This window comes from Centropristis striata, chromosome 7 (assembly GCF_030273125.1).
Source record: "Centropristis striata isolate RG_2023a ecotype Rhode Island chromosome 7, C.striata_1.0, whole genome shotgun sequence".
In the NCBI taxonomy this organism is placed as follows: Eukaryota; Metazoa; Chordata; class Actinopteri; order Perciformes; family Serranidae; genus Centropristis; species Centropristis striata.
This window is the reverse complement of record NC_081523.1, coordinates 26354364-26373913: the sequence shown is the minus strand read 5'-3', so window position 1 is coordinate 26373913 and position 19550 is coordinate 26354364. Positions and strand designations below refer to the sequence as shown.

Sequence of the window (19550 nt, the reverse complement as noted above, 5' to 3'; positions counted from 1 at the left end):
TACTCACGTCACTAAAAATTGGGCACACCAAGCTACCTAAAAGTGCCACATCTGCCTTTAAGCTCTGTCCCGAAACTGAGAATCTGCGTCAAAAAGTGAGTTTGGGTACATTAACCCTTTACTGTGATATTGCTGACACGTGTAAAGGCAGTTAAAGCATACAAAGAGTCCCTGTGCCTGTATGACCAGTGGTACCGCGACGTCAGTGTCTCTCTGGCACTGAGCTGAGCTGGTCGGGGCCAGCAGCAACGTCACTCTGACGGCGGCATCAGAGCAGAAGGACGGCCATCCGCGCAGCAACGAGCCGCTCCGCAACTCGGCGGAGGGAGACAGTGTTGGTCAGCGGCTCTCTGTTTTGGGACTGACTGGACGGCGACTTTTCGCGTGTGTAGCTCAGATAAACCCCGAAGTCACTCAACAAGGACACGCTTTAATTCATTTCAAGGTGAGTTTTCGGTGTTTTTTTTTAGTCAACTCGCTACACGGAACAGCGTGGGTACCAAACATTGCGAGTACAATGACTAGCAAGCTTCCCTCACTGTACAGTAGCCATAAACTGTGTGTTGCTATGGTACTGCCAGGCAACGTCCCACCTGCTGCTACCGCGTCTGTATGTTTCTTCCTCCTGTCAACAAAACAAATATTAATATATGGGAACAAAGCACTCTTTCATTTGTATGTGTCAGCCATTATTTTTTAACGAATTCAAGTGTCGGTGCGTATGTCTTAGTTATTCTTTCCCAGCTAAATGTAATACTTTAACGGAATCGCTAATTCAAAGTCTTAACGCCACATTCATTAAATAGTGCTAATTTAAAGCAGTTAACTTTAATATCAGCCTCTGCACTTGCACAACCAGCACTCCTCTTTCCCCACACTGTGCCTTGCCTGCAGCTTTGGTAGACAGTAGAAAGGTCGTTGTCTGTTTTGAGTGTTTTTCCGGTCAAGTGCTCCTGTGCTCATGGCTCTAGGTGACAGCATTGTCCATTTCTACTACTAAACACAGCAAATGCTTGTCATTCCAGTCTTTGTGACTGCTACTTTCTGTTTTTTTTATAGTGTCTAAGTAACACCCAGGACCAGAAGGCTTGAGCAAACACAAGATGGTGATTACCAGCGTGGCATCCCTCAGAAGGACATCACTTGCCGTGGACACGGAGAACAGATGTTTGCAGTGAAGGTGCCTTATGCATACAGTAGTTTTTTATTCTGTGGCTTAGACAGCTGCTGTGGTTAGGCATCAGTGCATGCCAACGCTAGGCCCGTGATACAAAGAAATTCCATTATCCCTCATCTCCTGTCTGCTGTGACAGAGAGGAGGAAAGCACCATACCATGCTGTCGTGAGGCCAGGAAGGAGGGAGAATTATGAGTCAGAATGGAGAAGAAAAGAAAACTGTCACTCTTCAAATCCGCCTCTAAGCTTGGTAGACAGCTCACACACTTATTTTAAGAGCAAGACCAGATCTCTTTTCAGCTGGCATCTAAAATTGTAAAACCATGTAGAGACCTTGCTTCTTTTTTGCTTTCCATAAATTATTACTGAAACCTTTTACCTTTTCTATAACGGTTATGTCAGTAATAGGTTCCTGGGGTAAGAGTTAACGCTTCAAGTGAGTGCAAAGTGCAGTGGGGTGCATCCAAGGCGAGCTCTGTTCATTGTATTTTAGTTTACACACCTCCTTATCTCAGCTGTCAAGAGGGAGGATTCTTTTCTACAGTAACTTACCCAGAGCAATAGAGATAGTGGTGGGAAAGGAGGGGTGGGAGGAGTGAGAAGAACAGAGAATGACTGTGAGGGAGTGAACGTGCTTAACCCAGCCACTGAGTGACTCTTGTATCCAAGGACGAAGGTAGCAACGCATCCAAACGCCACTCTTCGCCCACGGACTGCTATGAAGAAATGAAGCGAACACATAGGCACTCAGCAGCGCTCATATAGTCTCAACAACCTGCCGGCTCTTCTTCACAGGGCCCCTGGGGTTTGACTTGGCTGTCTGGTGTGCCAGGTTTGATGACTGAGCAGATCATGACCGCAGCTAGAGTGAAATACTCAGAACAACAGACTCATTTAGCTTGAATGGGAGTTTCTTTTTTATTTCTTTTTTTATTTCACCAGTGTCATTGCACCTAAACTGGCCCACATTTTTGTATGTTTTGGCAGAGGAGCAGACTGGAGAGGAGGTAGTAACAGGTGCTGCGTGCCAAGGTGGATTTGGAGGTGTGGGGGAGAGCTGAAGATCATGGGTAAATCAAACAGCAAGCTCAAGCCAGAGGTGGTGGAGGAGTTGACAAGGAAAACCTACTGTAAGTACCCTCATGTCTTTTTCTTTTTGCTTGTCTTTAGAAGCACAAACACTTCTTAGCTAGCCTGTATGAGAATAAAGAAACATTCTGACCAAAGTTAAAAGACTATAAAGTTTGTGATCAGAATACCTTGCATTAATAATTACATTTTCCACCCACTGTTTTCCATACAGGCTGTACAGTAAATAGCCCTGCTTGCTGGGATATATTGGGATTCTACACCAGCTTCTCGTTATCGACAAAACAGAGCTACGACTAAATATCAGCAGGAAATAAGCTTCCAGTTTGATTTAAATGTACATTTAAATGTGGCATATCTTGATTAGTTAAGGTCTGGTAAAAGTTGCAATCAGCATCTTTTAAATCACACTGAAGGGTTTTATGAATATGGAGATGCTCGGCTATTGAGCCGGGGGATTGAGAGATGAGGATGTGGTTTTATATGCAGGTCACGGACCCTTTGTATATTCTATGTGTACAAAAACAGATAGATAAGAAATGTAAACAGTGTTTAAATTAATTAATGCTATGCCAGTATTCTAAATGGCATTCTTGAATAGAGAAAGAAATGGTGCGATATTCTTGGTAATGACTGTAAGTCAAAAACTGGAGTGAGTCTGCAACATTACAAGTACATGGATTTGTGTTGTTCCTGTCGACTTATCAGGACATTGCAAATTGACAGCATTTGCTTTCTCACTTTGCTAGCACTAACTTAGTTATATATCCTGCTGAACAAAAAACATGTTTCACCCCACAGCTTTCAATCAAATTTGAGCTGAAATCACATTTATAATTACCACAATGATGTCTGCTCGGAAGACACTATATTAATCATTTGTGTGTTATTTCTGGAGCACAGCTTTATTATTATTATTTGAGCAGTACAGCGTGCAGGTGTGGGTGGGAGTTGACATCCATTGGCTGCCTAATGACAGTGTTATTTGTGTGGTGGGTCTCTCCGCAGCAGAACCATGGAAGGCTGTTGTGGCAGGAAATTGCTGTGGAGGAAGATTGGGCTTCGTGCTGGGCTGGGCTGCTTGCTGCTGTCCTCTACTCACTCTCTGCCTCTCTCTCTCTCTCTCTCTCTCTCTTTCTCATTCTCTCTTACCCTTTCGCCCTGTCTCCTTCGCTTTATCCCCTAATTGCCCTCTTTGAGCTGGGAATGGAATAGTATAATTAGGATCTTATCTGGTTAGCATCGCTGAGAGGGGCACCAAGCTTTCTCTCCCAGCGTGATCATTCTCCCTTTCTCTGTTGTTGCCTGACTTGAGAGACTATCATTTCTGCTTTCCTTCATCCTGTTGCCCCTTTCTCTTGCACTCCCATGAGAAGCTTTGTCTGCCATTTTAGTCGCCGCTTTCCTTTGGTTCTTGACAGATTGGGGACTTAGTAAATTTCCCTGTGCCTATGTGTCTTTTTGTTTTAGTGGTAGAAGCGGTAGGGTGTTTTTTTCTCTGCAAATGCCCTCTGTGCTGAGAGGCAACCAACAAGGCCAGACCAGAAACAAGGCCTGTGGAATTCAAAAGAAGATATCTCTTTTGCTTTGTTGTATAAGACGGGCATCTTCTGGGTTTTAAAATGTACATCTTTATAAGAAAACTATTATGACCTTGTACTTTAAATAAAACGCTTTCTGGCCAGAGACAGCATTGAGCTGTGCCAAGGCTGTGGCTAGCCAGTGTTTTTCCTGTTCTCAGTGAAAACTGTGGAAAGTGGTTGCTGCCTCACCTGTACTTTAAGAGAGGTTAAATCAAACCAGTCTTGCATTACATGGAAAAAACAGAAGTCCTCTTAAGATGTCTGCAGAATGTAGGCCCATGTAATGGCATGATGATTTTGTAAGCTGTCAAAGCTGTGAAGAGGCTCACAGTGACAGAGTGCAAACTGGATGTGTTCTCGCAGACCCTGCAGGGTCAACCAGCTGAGTGGGCCCTGCACTCTCCTGCATTGGGTTGATTACATTATTACGCATTGCCTCTGACTGACTTATGCAATAAAATGTTTTATTAAATCGTAGCCATGGTGAATTGCCTCAATTTTTGACTACATTGACTTTTGAGGCCAATTTAATGGTAGCTTGGCTTGGCCTGACAGTCATGAGATTGACCCTGACATTTATTGCCCAGGAAAGGGTCACATCGTGGGTTTCTTGTTGAAATGCTGAGCAGAACAAATTGAGGCCGAGATATATGCAGACAGGAGCTACCTAACCTGGCCTTCTTATCGATAGCCTCTATATGATTCTGCTCCAGTGCTGCAATAGTCACATTATGGAATACAGATGAAGATGTCATGAAAAAGTGATGATGAATATATTTGTTATGAATATATTTCCTCACTGGTCTACTGCAATATGACAGTATTGGATAATTGAATCATTTATTTTCCTGAAAATGTCTTTTTTGTGGAAATGTGAATGGTCATGAAAAACCCTTTGTTTCCCTGGTTGTATACCTTTGCAGTAACCATGGCTATGACTTGCTCAGGGTTAAACATTAGAGAGAAGACATTATTGATTGACTAACAAGCTTACACGTTTGTTGTATTTATAAGACTTTTGGTTAGCCCCAGGCCCAACAGAAGTGTTACAGTCTATGCTCAGACTTACAGTGGCAGGAATTCAGCAAGTTGTTCTCAAAGGACCACCTGGTTAAACTAATGCTATTGATTTCCCGCCCTTGTTTTCATTAGCAAGCCCAGGAGCCGGGAGGCCGAAAATTGCTGTGGTTACTTGAGAGAAAGTAAAGAGACAAGGGAAAGCCATGAGGGATTGGTTGATTAGATACTGGCAGATAATGGTGTTTGTGTGGGCATGATAACACATCCTGCCTCCTAAACTGTTCTCTTTCTTAAATCTGTGGCTGACCTTCATTCCCTCAGCCGTGTTTGTCTTTTTGTGGCTCCCTGGGGTTTACTCCCACTTGACTATCCTGGGCAGCAGAAATCATTTTTCATCTCCTCTGATAGGAATCGATTAATTCACCACTGAACAAAACATGGCTATTTTCCAATAATTGCATGTTGAGTTTAGGTGTGTAATGGGACACAGAAATCAGGGTTCAGTTCATACCCTGCTTCCGGAGTCATGGTTTGTTACAAGTTCGGTATAGCAAGAAAAACACCAAATGCATAAGGATATGTGTCAGACATATAGACAGACAGATAAAATTATCTTTTGTAAACTATTTTCATTTTTACAAAATACACAACATTTCAAACTGTTCTTTATTACATTGTTCGAACACTGAACAAACACTTTCAAGTCACAATAGGCTATGACACTGAAGAGCATCTATTATGCAGTGACACTGAAAATAGAATAATAAAATGTTTTTATCATGTGCATTAGAGTGGTTCAATTAGTTCCACCTTGGCTATATTTAAACATTCAAAGCACACAAACAAGTTGTGATCATCTGCAAATCTGCTGTTGAACGTGCATTAGCATGTCGGATAGGCTTCCATCCCCTACAACGACACAATGTCCTTGTCTTATGTAAACGGTGTCCTCTAGGGCTGGGCAATATGGTCAAAATATTTATCCCAATGTAGATTATTTCATATTTTGGTTGCGATACGTAACATGAATTGGCATGTTTTCTGGTAATTCAAAAATTAAATAGCCTATATGAAATAACCACATCGTAAAGCCGATTTTGTACACTCCATACTCCATGTTAACACAACAGTGCCTCCAACTCCAAGGATCTGAATGTAATACTTTGTCCAAATGATCCATGTATTTCCAGAATGTAATTTGGCCACTGCTTTTTTGACATCACAATAAAAACAGTATAGAAAAACATATTGTTAGCCTCATAGCATAATTGCCTAAGTCATGTTGGCCAAATTGAGATATCTGCCTAGCCCTACTGTCCTAATACTGCTTATTCACTATGCATTATTGACTATGTCATCATCCTAAATATGACTTGGGCAATTCTACTAAGAGGCTAATAGTCAGTAATGCATGGTGAATCAGCAGTGTTAGAGCTAGGCAGATATCTCAACTTGACCATAATATGAGTTAGCCAATTATGATTTGAGGCTAACGATGCCTAGCCCTACTCTCTCTGTTGTTGTTGTTGTTGTTGTTGAAGCTGACTGGGAACCCACAGGCAGGTCTTCAATCTCCGGTTTTCATTTTTACTTGCCATAATGCAACTGACTCGCACACCAGTTCACTTGTTTTGCTAAACTCAGCAAATGTTGCGAACAGCTCATGTTTCTGGAGAGAACTGGCACTTGTGAACTTTGGTTCCCCACGTGCATCAATCTACAATCTACATACTGTGATGCTTTAGTACGAATACCTTAAGTGTTACAACCCTAGTTGACACTGTTGGAATAGTTTTGATAAAGTCAGATGATATGTGATAGGACTGGGCCAAGATGATTAACGATGCTACTATTCGGCTCCTCTGTTGTGTCTAACAGCAAGTTGCTTTTTTTTCTAGGACAACCAAAGTTTTTCTCTCAGCTAATGTCACTCTTTATTTCTCTTACAGTTACAGAGAAAGAGGTGCAGCAGTGGTAAGTGTGTACATTAATTCTTAATGAGATTTCTTTCCATTACTCATGTGAAGCTAGTCATATATTAGCAGTTGTGTTTTTACTGGTAATGCTCACAGGAATCAGGAGGGTCTTATCTTGACCTACATTTAATTTGATATATTTTGGGCAGAATTTAGTTTCTTGTGTATTTTACATTTGGTTTAATAGTTGATTTGAAGTCATCTCCTTCACTTTTACCCCGAAGACAGATGAGTTCTGAAAATAGAATGACTTTGAAGCAGTACTCAGGCTGAACGACTTTGAAGGCTGATAACACCGATACAAACATGTCCATGATGCATTCCTCAACAACCCTTTTGCTCTATTTGCAAAAGGGATGTCTGATAACAGAAGAATGGACAGGGCATAAGGTTGTTTCACTCTGAGGCACTTAATCACAACATTGCTACAGAGCCTCCACAAGGTTACTTATTAGTAATCCTCTCTGTTCGGATTTTCTACCTATTATTCAGTGTGACCTGGCCCAGCATCATCTTGCAGAGGTCAATGTTCTAACACATACTTACATACATTCAAATGAACCTATTTATGAAACAGAAACACCTCAGGCCATAAGTCACAGAACTGTGGTGAAACTGATCATTACCGGTAAGGTGTGAATTTCTGAATGTTTTTCTGAAGGCACAGTTTGACAGGAGCTAACACAGGGATAAGAGACAATGCATCTTCATTTACAGAGCTGATTCAAGCATGAGTGTAGTCATCGCTTTTGTTTGCTGCATGCTGCTCTTGGGCTATTGTTTCTTTTGAAATGAAAAACAAAGAATAGCGTATATCTGAAGAGGGAGCACTGTAATAAAGTGATCACTCTTCCATGTTCACACTTCAGTTCTCCTGCTTTGGTTTTGCATTTCACGACCTAATTCTGCATGCATGAGAAGAGCCCTGTCTGAGCGAGTCGCTGTTCATGTCCCCAGTTCTGGGGTTTACAGGAGGGAAGAAGCCAGGGCACATTCACAGCCACACAGCAGCAGCAGTAGCAGCATTAGATATCACTGGGCATTGGCAGGTCAGGAGCCTCCGAGCTGTCTCTGGGGCTGACTGAGTGCACTGGGGCGGAATACCCCTCACCCCCCTTAAACCTCCACCCCCTCCGGCTGTGCAGCCAGCTAGCTCACCATCACTCTCACTGTCTTTCACAGCAAAGTTTGCATGAGTCCTCACTTGAAGATCAGCAGCAATCAACACGGCTGAGTGTGAGGGATGAGAGGGAATTTTACCAGGGGAAATGCCAGATGGTGTGTAATTAGAGCACAGGCACAGACATAGAAGAATTAGCGGGGTTAGATAAATGCCTGTGTTGTGCATTAAATTTGTTCCCCTTCCTAATTCTCCTCTAAGGGAACATCATTAGTATGCTCAAGGCTCACCTGAAATCAATAACAAAATGCCATTGCGCAGTGATGTTCCTGCCAGCTAAGCAGGAACAAGAAAGACATCCTGCACAACTCTTAGGCAAACCACCATGGTAGATGCCAAGGAGTGGGAGCAGTGCCAGTAATAAATACTTAATCTTCATGCTGGCCCCCCAGTGTGGTCTGATGCACAATGTCACGTCTGTTGTGTCCCTGCAAGTACAGTGCGTAGTTGCACGATTACACTACTTCAAGTACAGTCTGACCGTGTACATCTTAGCACCAGTGTCACCATGTCACATTTCCTGTACATGATGTGTTCTTGGCAAATGAAGGTGATTTTGATCATGACTCTGACAAATAGCTCACACTGGGTAAACATCTTTACACTGGTACAGTGGCTTTTTACTGTACCCATGTACTGTAGATGTGTCTTCTGCTGTGTTACTCCACTGTTTGTTTTAAAATGTTTTTAATTATTGCATCACAGTATGCCTTCTAAAGAAAATTATTGTGACTACTGACTGACTGAAGAGGGAAAATAAGAATTTGATCAATCAAAAAGTGCATATTACAGAATGTTACAGGAGCCAAACTTATATTTACAGTTATATTAAAGGTCCCCTTCCAGATACATTTAAAAATATGTAAAAATATTCTTTATTATTAATACATTGTTTAACATGGTTTTCCCTGAAAAATGGCTTCAAGCGCTTACTGAACATTTTAGATCAGGTCTCAACCCTGCTCAACAAAACATGCATGCTAGGTTGACTGGTGAGAGAGCGGGATGAGCCAGCCACGTAGCTCTGTGGCTCATGGAGGACTGTGTTGTTAGTGTCTGTGTCAGGTGCTGCATGGATCCAGTGTTGGTCGCTTTGTTACATTACCTGATAAATTTAGCAAACTGGCCAATTTACCAGCCTGATTATCCCTAACAGTCTGAATGAATTGACTGACATTATCTACTAAAGACTGTATTTAGATGTGTTAGCTTTGTAGCAATTTGCAATATGTTTTTATGTAATAATTAATCATTTTATCAATGTGATGCAGGATGTAGGAACATTTATTCAACCATTATTTGTCTACAAGTTGAGCTCCAATCAAAAACACATTTCTGGACTGTAATTTCTTGTTTATAATCAGCAAACACTTTATATGGGTGATAACCACATCAGTACTGGAGTACCAATTCAGTGTTACCTTATCTGTGATACACTATATTTGACCTGTAACTATTGATTAGGAGTAATAATGCCACTTGTAGTTAACCTTGTAGATAGAAGTTATTTTTGTGAATGTTAGTCTCTCAATCAATGACAGCTTTTTGTTCTCTGTGGCTGCACATGTGACGCAAAGAGTAGGTGTCTTTATGAGAAATACTTACATAGATACATTGTTCTGTGTTTGCAGTAAATAACCTCTTCTGTAAACAATACAGTATATACTCTGTACGAAACATGTATACTGTATGTACAGTACATACACTATGCTCTACAGTATGTTGCCATTCAGCCTTTTATGTTTGTTGCAGGATAATATTCCATAGTCCTACATTAAAAATGACTGAGGAATTCAGGTGAAATGGGTCGGCTTTGGATTATGATATGCATTGTGTGCTCTGCACTTTGAATACCAATTAGATTGTATTCTGCATTATAGTGAGCTCGGCTTTCATTTTCCTGCCTATCTCCAGATAATTCAAATGTGAGAATTACATGGTTCTGCTGCTTTCTCGCCTCTCTTCTTGCTGAAAATTTTTCTCAGCTTCTCCTCAAAGTGTCTCTCCATCTTTTTGACTATATGAAGCTGGCTTCATTATCTCCACGGCAGATTAAAAGGAAAGAGTTTAAGAGGAATGAGGAGCCAGAGTGGAAAAGATCTGTACTGGCCTTCATTCTTCATCAGAGCACTCTCTCGGTCTCTCTCTCTCGGGCCGTAATTACAGCCCAGCCTTATTCGGAATCAGAGACGAACATGCAGTGCTCCCTTGTGTGTCATTTTTGCAGTTGATAAAGAGCAAAAGCTTTTTGCGATGCTTTTTATAAACAGAGTGTTATTTTTTCCCTGCTATTTCCTCCTATTTCTTTTTGTAAAGGCTAACGCTCCCCTCCTAGTTCCCTCACCTGTTACAGTCTACTTAGACTTTAAGGTTGCTGTGTTCCTTTATGAAGACATACAAGGAAACTGCCTACCTCTGAGTGACTGTGCTTGAAATCGCTTATGAGATGCTTCTATATTTAGGTTAATAGAGATATTAAGTCGCTCTCTAGATATGTCATTTCCAGGGGCGAGAGGAAGCGCTCAGACTTATCTATCAGCCATGCATATTATCAAAAGAGGACTAGAGAGTAATTTGATTAGAGTGAACCACTCTGGGCTTGCTATTGGATTAGGGTGATCGTCTTATCTGTGAATGAGACAAATAGCTTTGCACTTTACCTTTTTGATCCAGCCTGCTCTGTCAAAGTGAATCAGTAATGCCTGCTGTAGGGGTGAGGAGGTGACTTCAGTCTGTCATCATTGTTGTCAGTCTTGTCTTGATTATGTATTCTCATCACATCATACATTATATTTTAAATCTTAAAATTCTTTAAAATCTTTATTTTCCAGGTACAAGGGCTTCATTAAAGATTGTCCAAGTGGGCAGCTGGATGCTATCGGCTTTCAGAAGATATACAAGCAGTTCTTTCCTTTTGGAGATCCCACAAAGTTTGCCTCCTTTGTCTTCAACGTATTTGATGAAAATAAGGTTTGTAATTTATTTCATATGATTTGTTGTCCTACTATGATGCAGGAAGCTATTTTTTCAGAATGATAAAGAAATAGATGGACAGTGGTTGCTGCTAGATAAGGAACATAATGTTAAAAGCAACAGTGTCTGAGGATAAGGCCAGTCTGAGGGTCGTTCTTTCAACAAGAGGTTGCACAGAATACAAGGGCAGAGAAATCGTTTTTATTTTTCTGCTGTTATTTGTTTGACCGATACTAGATTTTTTTTAATGCCAGTATTCTACAATAAAAATTCCAATATCACTATATGGACCAATATAGTATGTATACATGTAACATTTCTGTTACACTCTTATCCAATGTATTTTATAATGTATAGGCAGAATGGGCTAAGTAGTTAAGTTTGCTTTTTTATGTCCGTCTGCCGTAATCTAAAATATTACTTTTCTGGATGCCAGCTGTATTTTGCTTCAAAGACTTTAAGTTCTTGTCCCCTGTGTTGAATGACATTATAGGGTTGACATCACTTTTTGTCTCATTCTGTGCTTAGATTGTAATTCAGAGCGCGCTCTGGTGGACAAACTACATGATGACACCATTCCTAAATTACGAAGCACTTTTTCTGCATTATATTATTTACAAATGTACGCAGATGCTAATATATGTGTGATATGCAAATATTAACTGATAAAGTACGCTGACTGACATATCAGTCAGGCTCTCGTAATTATTCCAGAGACCGCACCTGCAACAGCTGTGGCAGGACATATCATGTTTTCAGGCCGTCTGTCCTTCTATCCCATTCTCATGCAATGTTATCTCATAAACGCCTGGAGGGAATTTCTTCAAATCTGGCACATGTCTACTTGGACACAAGGATGAATTAATTAAAATTTGGTGGTCAAAGTTCACTGTGACCTGTGAAAAAATCACACATAAAATGATGAAATGATGACATTATATTCAGAAGGTCAAAGATCAACTTAACTCAAAATGTTCTTCAAAAACACTTATTTTAACACCCAAGGGCAGAATGGGAGAAAGTGGAGATACTAATCTTGCTTTCTCTAGAACACTGGTATCTGCTAACAAAACAGGCATACAGTTTAAGGACATGTTGCAGATTTTATGCTAAGTGAACTCATTCTGTAATGATTGCCATGTGTTGTTTTTTTTTTTTCATTTTATATTTTGCATGTATTGGAAGAGGGCTACAAGGTGGTGTAGTGGTCAGCACTCTTGTCTCACAGCAAGAGGGTCGCAGGACTGTTTTTCTGTGTGGAGTTTGCATGTTCTCCACGTGTCAATCTGGGTTCTCTCCGGGTACTCCAACGTTTAATTGGTGACTCTAAATTGTTTGTAGCTGTGAATGAGAGAGCATGAATGGTTGTCTGTCTGCCCTATGATAGTCTGGCAACATGTCCAGGGTGTACCCCCCTCTCGCCCAATGTCAGCTGGGATCTGCTCCAGCCCCCTGCGACCTGAGATCGGATAAGCGGTTAAGGATAATGAATGAATGTATTTGAGGACATTTACATCAAAACACTACATAATCTGTCATAACCATTTTCCAGTTTTGTATTTCAGTATTTCAACAGCACAGATGATTCTGCTCTATTAAAAGATGAGTCACTGCATCAATAGTAACACATAATTGTAACTCTTAGGTTGTGCCAGAAATCAGTTTCCAAGAGTGGATACTAATTTATATTTTAGAAAGATGATATGTATTTTATTTTTTGGATTGAAACTCATCTCTCTGTAATGTGGGCTGATCCTCTAAGGATTTGAGGATATGATGAGAAAGCATGTTTTAACAAGGCCAAATTGTTATAAGCAACATTTGTCTGGAGTAATCCACCTCATCGCAGCTGTAAGAGATTATTCAAATTGTGTTTGGGGAAGACAAACTGTAGATGAGCAGCTCCTGGGATGTTGGTGAGCCCCTGGAGGTTTATTGACTCAGTTAAGAGGCTTTGTGTCAGGAAGATCAGACAACCCCTCTGTCTGATGTTTATCTGTGACCTTCATTAGCGTAAGGCACCCCATAGTTAAAGAATGCATTGATCTTAACAGTTTTTATGACTTATGTAATCAGCAATGCATGACTTCAGCATTGTCTGGCTGGTCAGATGTCTGGTAAAGATAAAGTTAGCCGACCCCAGGGCCATGAAGATCACTTGGCTGTTTTGAAAGTAGCGCCTTGGCTGAAGTCGGTTACAGGTAGGCAGCTGTTGTAGCAGAATAACTTTTTTTGATGCAACATAAACCTTTAGTATCCTCTGAGAATATGTACCGACCAAAGCCTGAAGACTCCACTACCAGGATGTTGATTTATATGCATTGCCACCAAACTTGTGTGAATGACATATCCTTTACAAAGTGCCTTTAAGCAGTTCATTTGAATAAGTCCAATGCAGTTGCTTGAGCCTGGAAGTCATAACTTGATGATTTGGTTTGAATTAGTGGTGTTTAAGCCACTTTATGCTTTTGAGCGTTTGATTATTATCCGTGTTAGCAGATGTTTCTCTCCACTGCACAATGTGTGGCCTCACAGAGCAACGCTGAGGGCCACAATTTTAGGAGGGTAATTGGAAATTTTGAGCTTCTGTGGTAAGATTCAGAGCATGGGATTCTAACAAAGCTCAGAGGAAATAAAAGTGTCAGAATATTTTCAACCTCGTCGGACAGAATTTTCTGCTATGCCCATTCATGATGCAGAGTCGTCTGGAAAAATGTGAAACATCCTCACTCCAAATACGCTGGTTGTTTGTGTGCTGTAACTTTTTAGACGATGAGCCAGTCTCATCCATCTTACTAATGACCAGAGGTGACATATTTCTGCCTCAGGAGAGAGCCAGGTGCAGGGCAAAAATAGCAGCTGACTTGGAGCTAACGTCTGGCCCCGTTTTCAGCAGAATACTGCAAGGACACCATGAAAGAACAGCAACAAGCTCATGAATGTACAGCAACAGAAAGTGTTGGGCAAGATGCTCATCTTGTCTCTGGTCCATTTCTCTTTCTCTCTTTTTTGTCACTCTGTAGGATGGACGCATCGAGTTCTCTGAGTTCATCCAGGCCTTGTCAGTGACCTCCCGGGGGACTCTTGATGAGAAGTTGAGATGTAAGGAGATGCACCCACTTCCCCTGTTTTTGACATTTAAATAGACCAACTGCCATGCATGCATATGAAAGAGGATCCATGGTTTCTTAGAAAACAGCAAAAAGGAGATTATTAGCAAATACAGCAGATTTATGCAACCTGGGAGTCATGACCCAATATGTTGACAAGCTTTTCTTAAAAAAGAACACCTTAGAAAACTTGCAACATTCGCTGTAATCATGAATTTTAAACCTTCAAACAAAGTGTCACTATTTTTATCCAGAATTACTACTGTTCCCTTTTGATCTGGAAAGCAAACATGAAGGGCTTCTGCCTGTCTGTAATCTCACTTTAAACACTGTGCTTTGTAATCCATGAAAACATACATGTTAATCTAACTTTCGTGTTACATTTTGAAGTCACAGTAATTTTCTGATCTCAGTGTGGGCCACCATCTTTCTCTGTACAGGGGCTTTTAAATTATATGACCTTGATAATGATGGCTACATCACCCGAGATGAGATGTTGAACATCGTAGATGCCATATATCAGATGGTGGTAAGTTTTACAAGACATTAGACCCATAAATAAAGATTGTTTTAGTGGTGCAAAACGTAATTATTTAATATCTCAGGGGAACACTGTGGAGCTGCCAGAAGAAGAAAACACACCAGAAAAGCGAGTGGACCGTATCTTTGCAATGATGGACAAGGTTGGTAGTTTCATAGCAAAACACCAAAGTGATGAAGACAGTGATAATGTACTAGTGTTGTCAAAAATATAGATTTTTATGAAGCATATTGATATTGAATATTTTAAACAATCTGAAACACGTTTCTGTGCTCTGCAGTATTGATATGCAGCTACCTGCTGCACTTGCTCTCTCTGGCTGCCCGACAGCGAGTTGACACACACCACTACCATGCCAAAAAAGCCCTGCCTCCTCTCTCACAGTGCTGTTCTTTTGTCACTTGTCTTATTCGCTCCAGTTAAATATAACCTACGGGTTTTCTTTATTACGCCCTCTCTAAAAGTTAATGGTTAGTTTGGCAGCATAATGATGAATAACTCCTGAAATAGCTAGCGTAACTGCTACAACCATGTGGCAAACAACTAGCACTGCATCCATTGGCTTGATGCTAACACATAATGACAATTACCAATTTACTCTTTGAGGGAAATTAATATCATGATAATGGTTGAGGAATAATAAATTTAGCTTCACATGGTTAACATAAAACATCATGTGTGCTCATGTTTACAGGCATATATTACCTGCTCTGTGGAAATTAACTAATAGCTGCTAATAGCTCAATCTGCTACTCTGTTGCTTCAAGAATCAACACTGACCAGCTACCACAACCTCATTAAAGATGAGGTTTTGTTTCAGGACCGCAGCTTCATTGTCATCATGTTATAGCCTTTGTTCATGCTATAGCCGTTAAAAGTTTGAAATTCCAAGATTGTGACAGCACATTATAGTACTATTTGCTGTACCATTTGAGGTTACTTTCTACAGCTTAACATCAAACTTTGCCTGACACTGATAAAAATGCAATAATGATTATATGTTTACCGTTAAGAGGACTGAATCTGCCTTTGTTGCCACCCTCAGGGCTTTGACATGGGCACTGTTAAGTTTAGAGCTGTTAGCTGTAGCCATCACAGCGTCACTAACACCGCCTGCAGTCTATAAACATCATATATAGTCTCCTCTACCACTGGCCCTCTGTGCTAATGCCCATTCCCTCAGCCCCAAGAATCTACTCAGCTTTAGTGAAAGATGAGACACAGCCTGCATGGGTGTTTGCGTCTCAGCCCACTACTGCCAAGATCAGCCCATTGGACTAGCTGTGCAGCACAGCAGCACTTAGTGATTTGTATTGGCAGAGAGTGGCTACCATCCAAGTGCACTGAACCAAAGATCAATCCAACAGCATAGAACAGGAGTAACATGATTTAGCTTAAGAGCCTGTTTGCCCCCTGCTGGTAACTCTGTGTTAAAGCTTTGGAGGGCTTCAGTTTCATTTTGTCTCATGTTCTTCTTCCAGAATGCAGACGGGAAGCTGACTCTGCAGGAGTTTCAGGAGGGTTCAAAGGCAGATCCTTCTATTGTTCAGGCATTGTCTCTCTACGATGGACTTGTGTAGGAATTTAAGGTGAGTGGGGTATTAATGAACCAGTACCAGCATACTTCTCTGCTTGGGTGATTTTCAATCCCAGGTCATGATTTAACACCAGATAATACTGTCTAACTTTTAATTCATCTGAGGAAAGAATAAAAGAAAGGAAATCACTCCGTGGGCTGAAACCAAAGTGAAGAAGACACTTTCTGCTCTCAGTTTGTTCCTATGAATTATTCAAATGGCCCACTTGTTTGCTGGCAATCAAATAGTCTTGCAGTGCTGAGTGAAGAGCGCGACAGCCCTCTGCTCTCACTGCCTAATGTAATGCGCCGGCTGCTGCCAATTGTTGCCGACATCCTGCTCAGCGTTTTGTCAACTGCGAAGTGAGCTCGAGAAGACATATTTTGGTAATGCAGCCACTCTGTTTAGTGATTTATCTTGCATGCCCTGAACACCCCCACATTTCATGACACTATCAACTATTCAATGGTGATCATTCTTACAACTTCTCAGATGGATCCAACTCAGCATCCACACGCCAAAATCCAGCACCATCACACCTACGACGAGACGGGAGGAAGCCACATTTAACTCGCTCACCCAGAAGTGGACTGTTTATCGTACGGCATCTTGTGTCAGGTAGCCGTTCGCCTACATTTCCAAATTGGATGTAAACAAATATATACTCTGATGTGACGGAGAAGTCAAACATGTCAGCAAAACCCTCAGTCATTTATCTGTGCTTCTACAGCTATGTGGCACCGCGTACACCCTTGAGTGTTGTGGACTGTGTACGAGCATTTTTGCAAGCGCAGTGTTGTGGTTTCCCCATGGACAGTCCAAGGAACTGAATTTCCCCCCTGAAATGTTAGTCATGTTCACATACTGTAAACCAGGGGATGCACCTGAACTGCTCAGAGGAACTGTGCTGCTGCTTCACCACATGAGGAGACTTGAAAACCCGGGAGAATCTTGGGAGAATCTGGAGAAATGTGTTACTTGGTGAACATTGACTTAAAGTGACAAAGCAGTATAGTGTACATTGTATAATGTAAATAGAATGGTAATTTATTTTCTGCTTTGCTGCGTTTTATGGGAATTTCCTCCTAAGTATGGAATGAAGTTTTATTTTTTATCAAAGGTGTTGAAATGTATTGCACTGTATTTTCATTATTGTGGGATTGTTTTTTCTCACATTCTGAAGTTTCTCTGTCCTGAGAGAGCACAGGTCTTATTTGAAGAAGAGTGTTGAAGGAGCCTGGAGTTTACTATGGATTATTTTACTATGTTTGCAGTCTCTGCATCCCATTGTGTTTTCACTTCCCCGTTAGCACTAGTGTCTAGTGTCTGCAGCGTTGCACAGCCACATCCTGAACGACATGACCAAGCAACACCGCCAATTCTCACAGCTTACATCTGAACCGAGGCTCATTATTTCTTTTGAGAGCATCGTACTCCACCCCTCAGCACATACAAAGCCCTGGTCATTGAGAGGCACAAACAGACATCAATTCTGGTTGTAAAGCTTTTTTTGCGAGCTCTGTGGTTGCAATTGTCCACATTGTATTTGTCCTGTGTGAGGCCAGAGCATGTGATGATGCCTTTTTATCATTCTTGGATTGTTTAAGTTACCGAATTAAGATGTTTTAACAGCTTCACTGATTTTATGCCTTATGCAAATGATAATTTACTAAATGATAAATGTCATTTACCTGTTTATTAACAGTATAAGAGCACAGAATAAAATGCATTTAAGTGGCAAACTTTTCTATTACTGCATTCTTAGTTTTTGTATTTAAAATGAATAGAAAAAATGTGTGTTTTTTTTATCCATACAGAAAGGTCTTTATACATACATTGATTGACTCTTGCTCATATGTGTATTTTCAAAATATGCCGTTATGATCCCTCATGAATCACTTTTCAAGACAGCGATCAAAGTTCACACCAAATTGCATTGTATTCAAAAATGTCGGTCTAAGCCTACAGAGTACTCCACTAATGATGAATACTGTCATGTAGATTATGTGTCATGCTTTAAAACCCAGAATCTTACATGCCAACTCAGTCTGGTGTAAGTCTGCACTGTTTGGTTGAATAATGAACAATGAACTGCGGGTTAATGAGGCTCAGTGGTTCTGCTCACTGGGCCTGCTCAGACCTGCTTCCTGTTTTCTACTAATGAAGAAAAGATGCAAGTGATATCAAAAAGAGGAGGTCAGGAGTGTCCAGAGCTTTGACCAGACAAGCTTCTGACCTTTGGATACACGTTTGATTCACTTTTGTGATTTTTAAACAAGTTTTAAATGTAGCATCTGCACCAGGAATGTAACAACTTAAAAAAGGGGGCTGATCCGATATTGAAAATAACAATTTTGCCAATAAGCGATGTCTATACTGATATTTGTGTTATTTTATTCTGCCTTTGTGTCAGGGAAATATGGAAATCTTCGTTCTTCGCAAATAACCACAACATTTAGCCAGTGACAAATTGATGCAAATCATCAGATAAACACCAGGGCACTGATAGTGCATGCCATCTTATTTGCCCATTGGCAGATAGCAGTTAACGAGGCGAATATCGGCCGAAAAATGTTCTTCGGCCGATGGATAGGTTGCAACTAAGTGCAGCAAATAGAGAAGTTGTTTTTGAAGTGAACAACCAGCTTCCTGTCTCAAAAATATTCTGGGTCCCTTCCACACACTAAATTATTTACCTTCATAAGATCAGTGCTGGCTTCTTCTGTGAGGTCTGATCTCCTTAGATAAGATGCCATAGCTCGACATCAAAAGCATGAATAATATTTAATAATCCAGATCAGCTACTGTACACAGTAAAAAGGGAAAGGGACATTCCGCCCATTCATATGCCAAGGGGAGTTTTCTCAGGGTGGGCTATGTATATAATTAGATTGGTGTCAGCTGAATATAAACGATGCCTATTTATAAAAATGAGGCTGTTACTGAGACAATGTTCTCGGCATGTCCAAAACACAGGCTCCAGACTCCGCTGGTAATGTGCGCAAAGCTGTTCAAAACAGGTCCCAAGGGGCCCACTTCGAAAAAATTGAATAGAAGGGGGAATGTTGGATAGGGTTAAAGTCTTGAAGTCACAGTGGGGTCGACGTACACACACGCTCAGAAAAAAAATCAGGTTGGGTCTCGGGAACCTTTTAATACCCATCTCCGCCCCCGTTTGAAGCGTCAGAGCACCAGCTCTCCAGGGGCTCTCCAACACAGAGCCAGTCCACACGCTCCTCCAAACTTTACGCACGGATGTACTCCTGTGGAAGTATTTTACTCTGGATTGTGATGTGTTTCAGCTGAGCCGTATTGTTCCAGATAT

The 19550-nt window shown here is 41.0% G+C and overlaps 1 protein-coding gene across 4 annotated transcripts; it reads left to right on the top strand.

Annotated features, from left to right (window-relative positions):
• Positions 1–194: 194 nt before the first annotated feature.
• Positions 195–17967, top strand: ncs1b (neuronal calcium sensor 1b). 4 transcript variants are annotated; one of them, XM_059337003.1, is made up of 10 exons: positions 195–445; positions 1060–1180; positions 2164–2306; positions 6818–6842; positions 10856–10994; positions 14021–14099; positions 14548–14636; positions 14713–14790; positions 16130–16237; positions 16718–17967. In XM_059337003.1, the coding sequence occupies exons 3-9, from the start codon at positions 2243–2245 to the stop codon at positions 16226–16228; spliced, it is 573 nt and encodes a 190-aa protein (XP_059192986.1). In that variant the 5' UTR covers positions 195–445; positions 1060–1180; positions 2164–2242; the 3' UTR covers positions 16229–16237; positions 16718–17967. The 4 variants fall into 4 exon arrangements, 3 of the variants coding, with proteins under 3 accessions (XP_059192986.1, XP_059192987.1, XP_059192985.1); XM_059337004.1 differs by lacking the exon at positions 195–445 and adding an exon at positions 876–971; XR_009394672.1 differs by lacking the exons at positions 195–445; positions 1060–1180; positions 2164–2306 and having other exon boundaries at positions 6359–6842; positions 16718–16843; positions 16956–17967.
• Positions 17968–19550: the final 1583 nt, after the last annotated feature.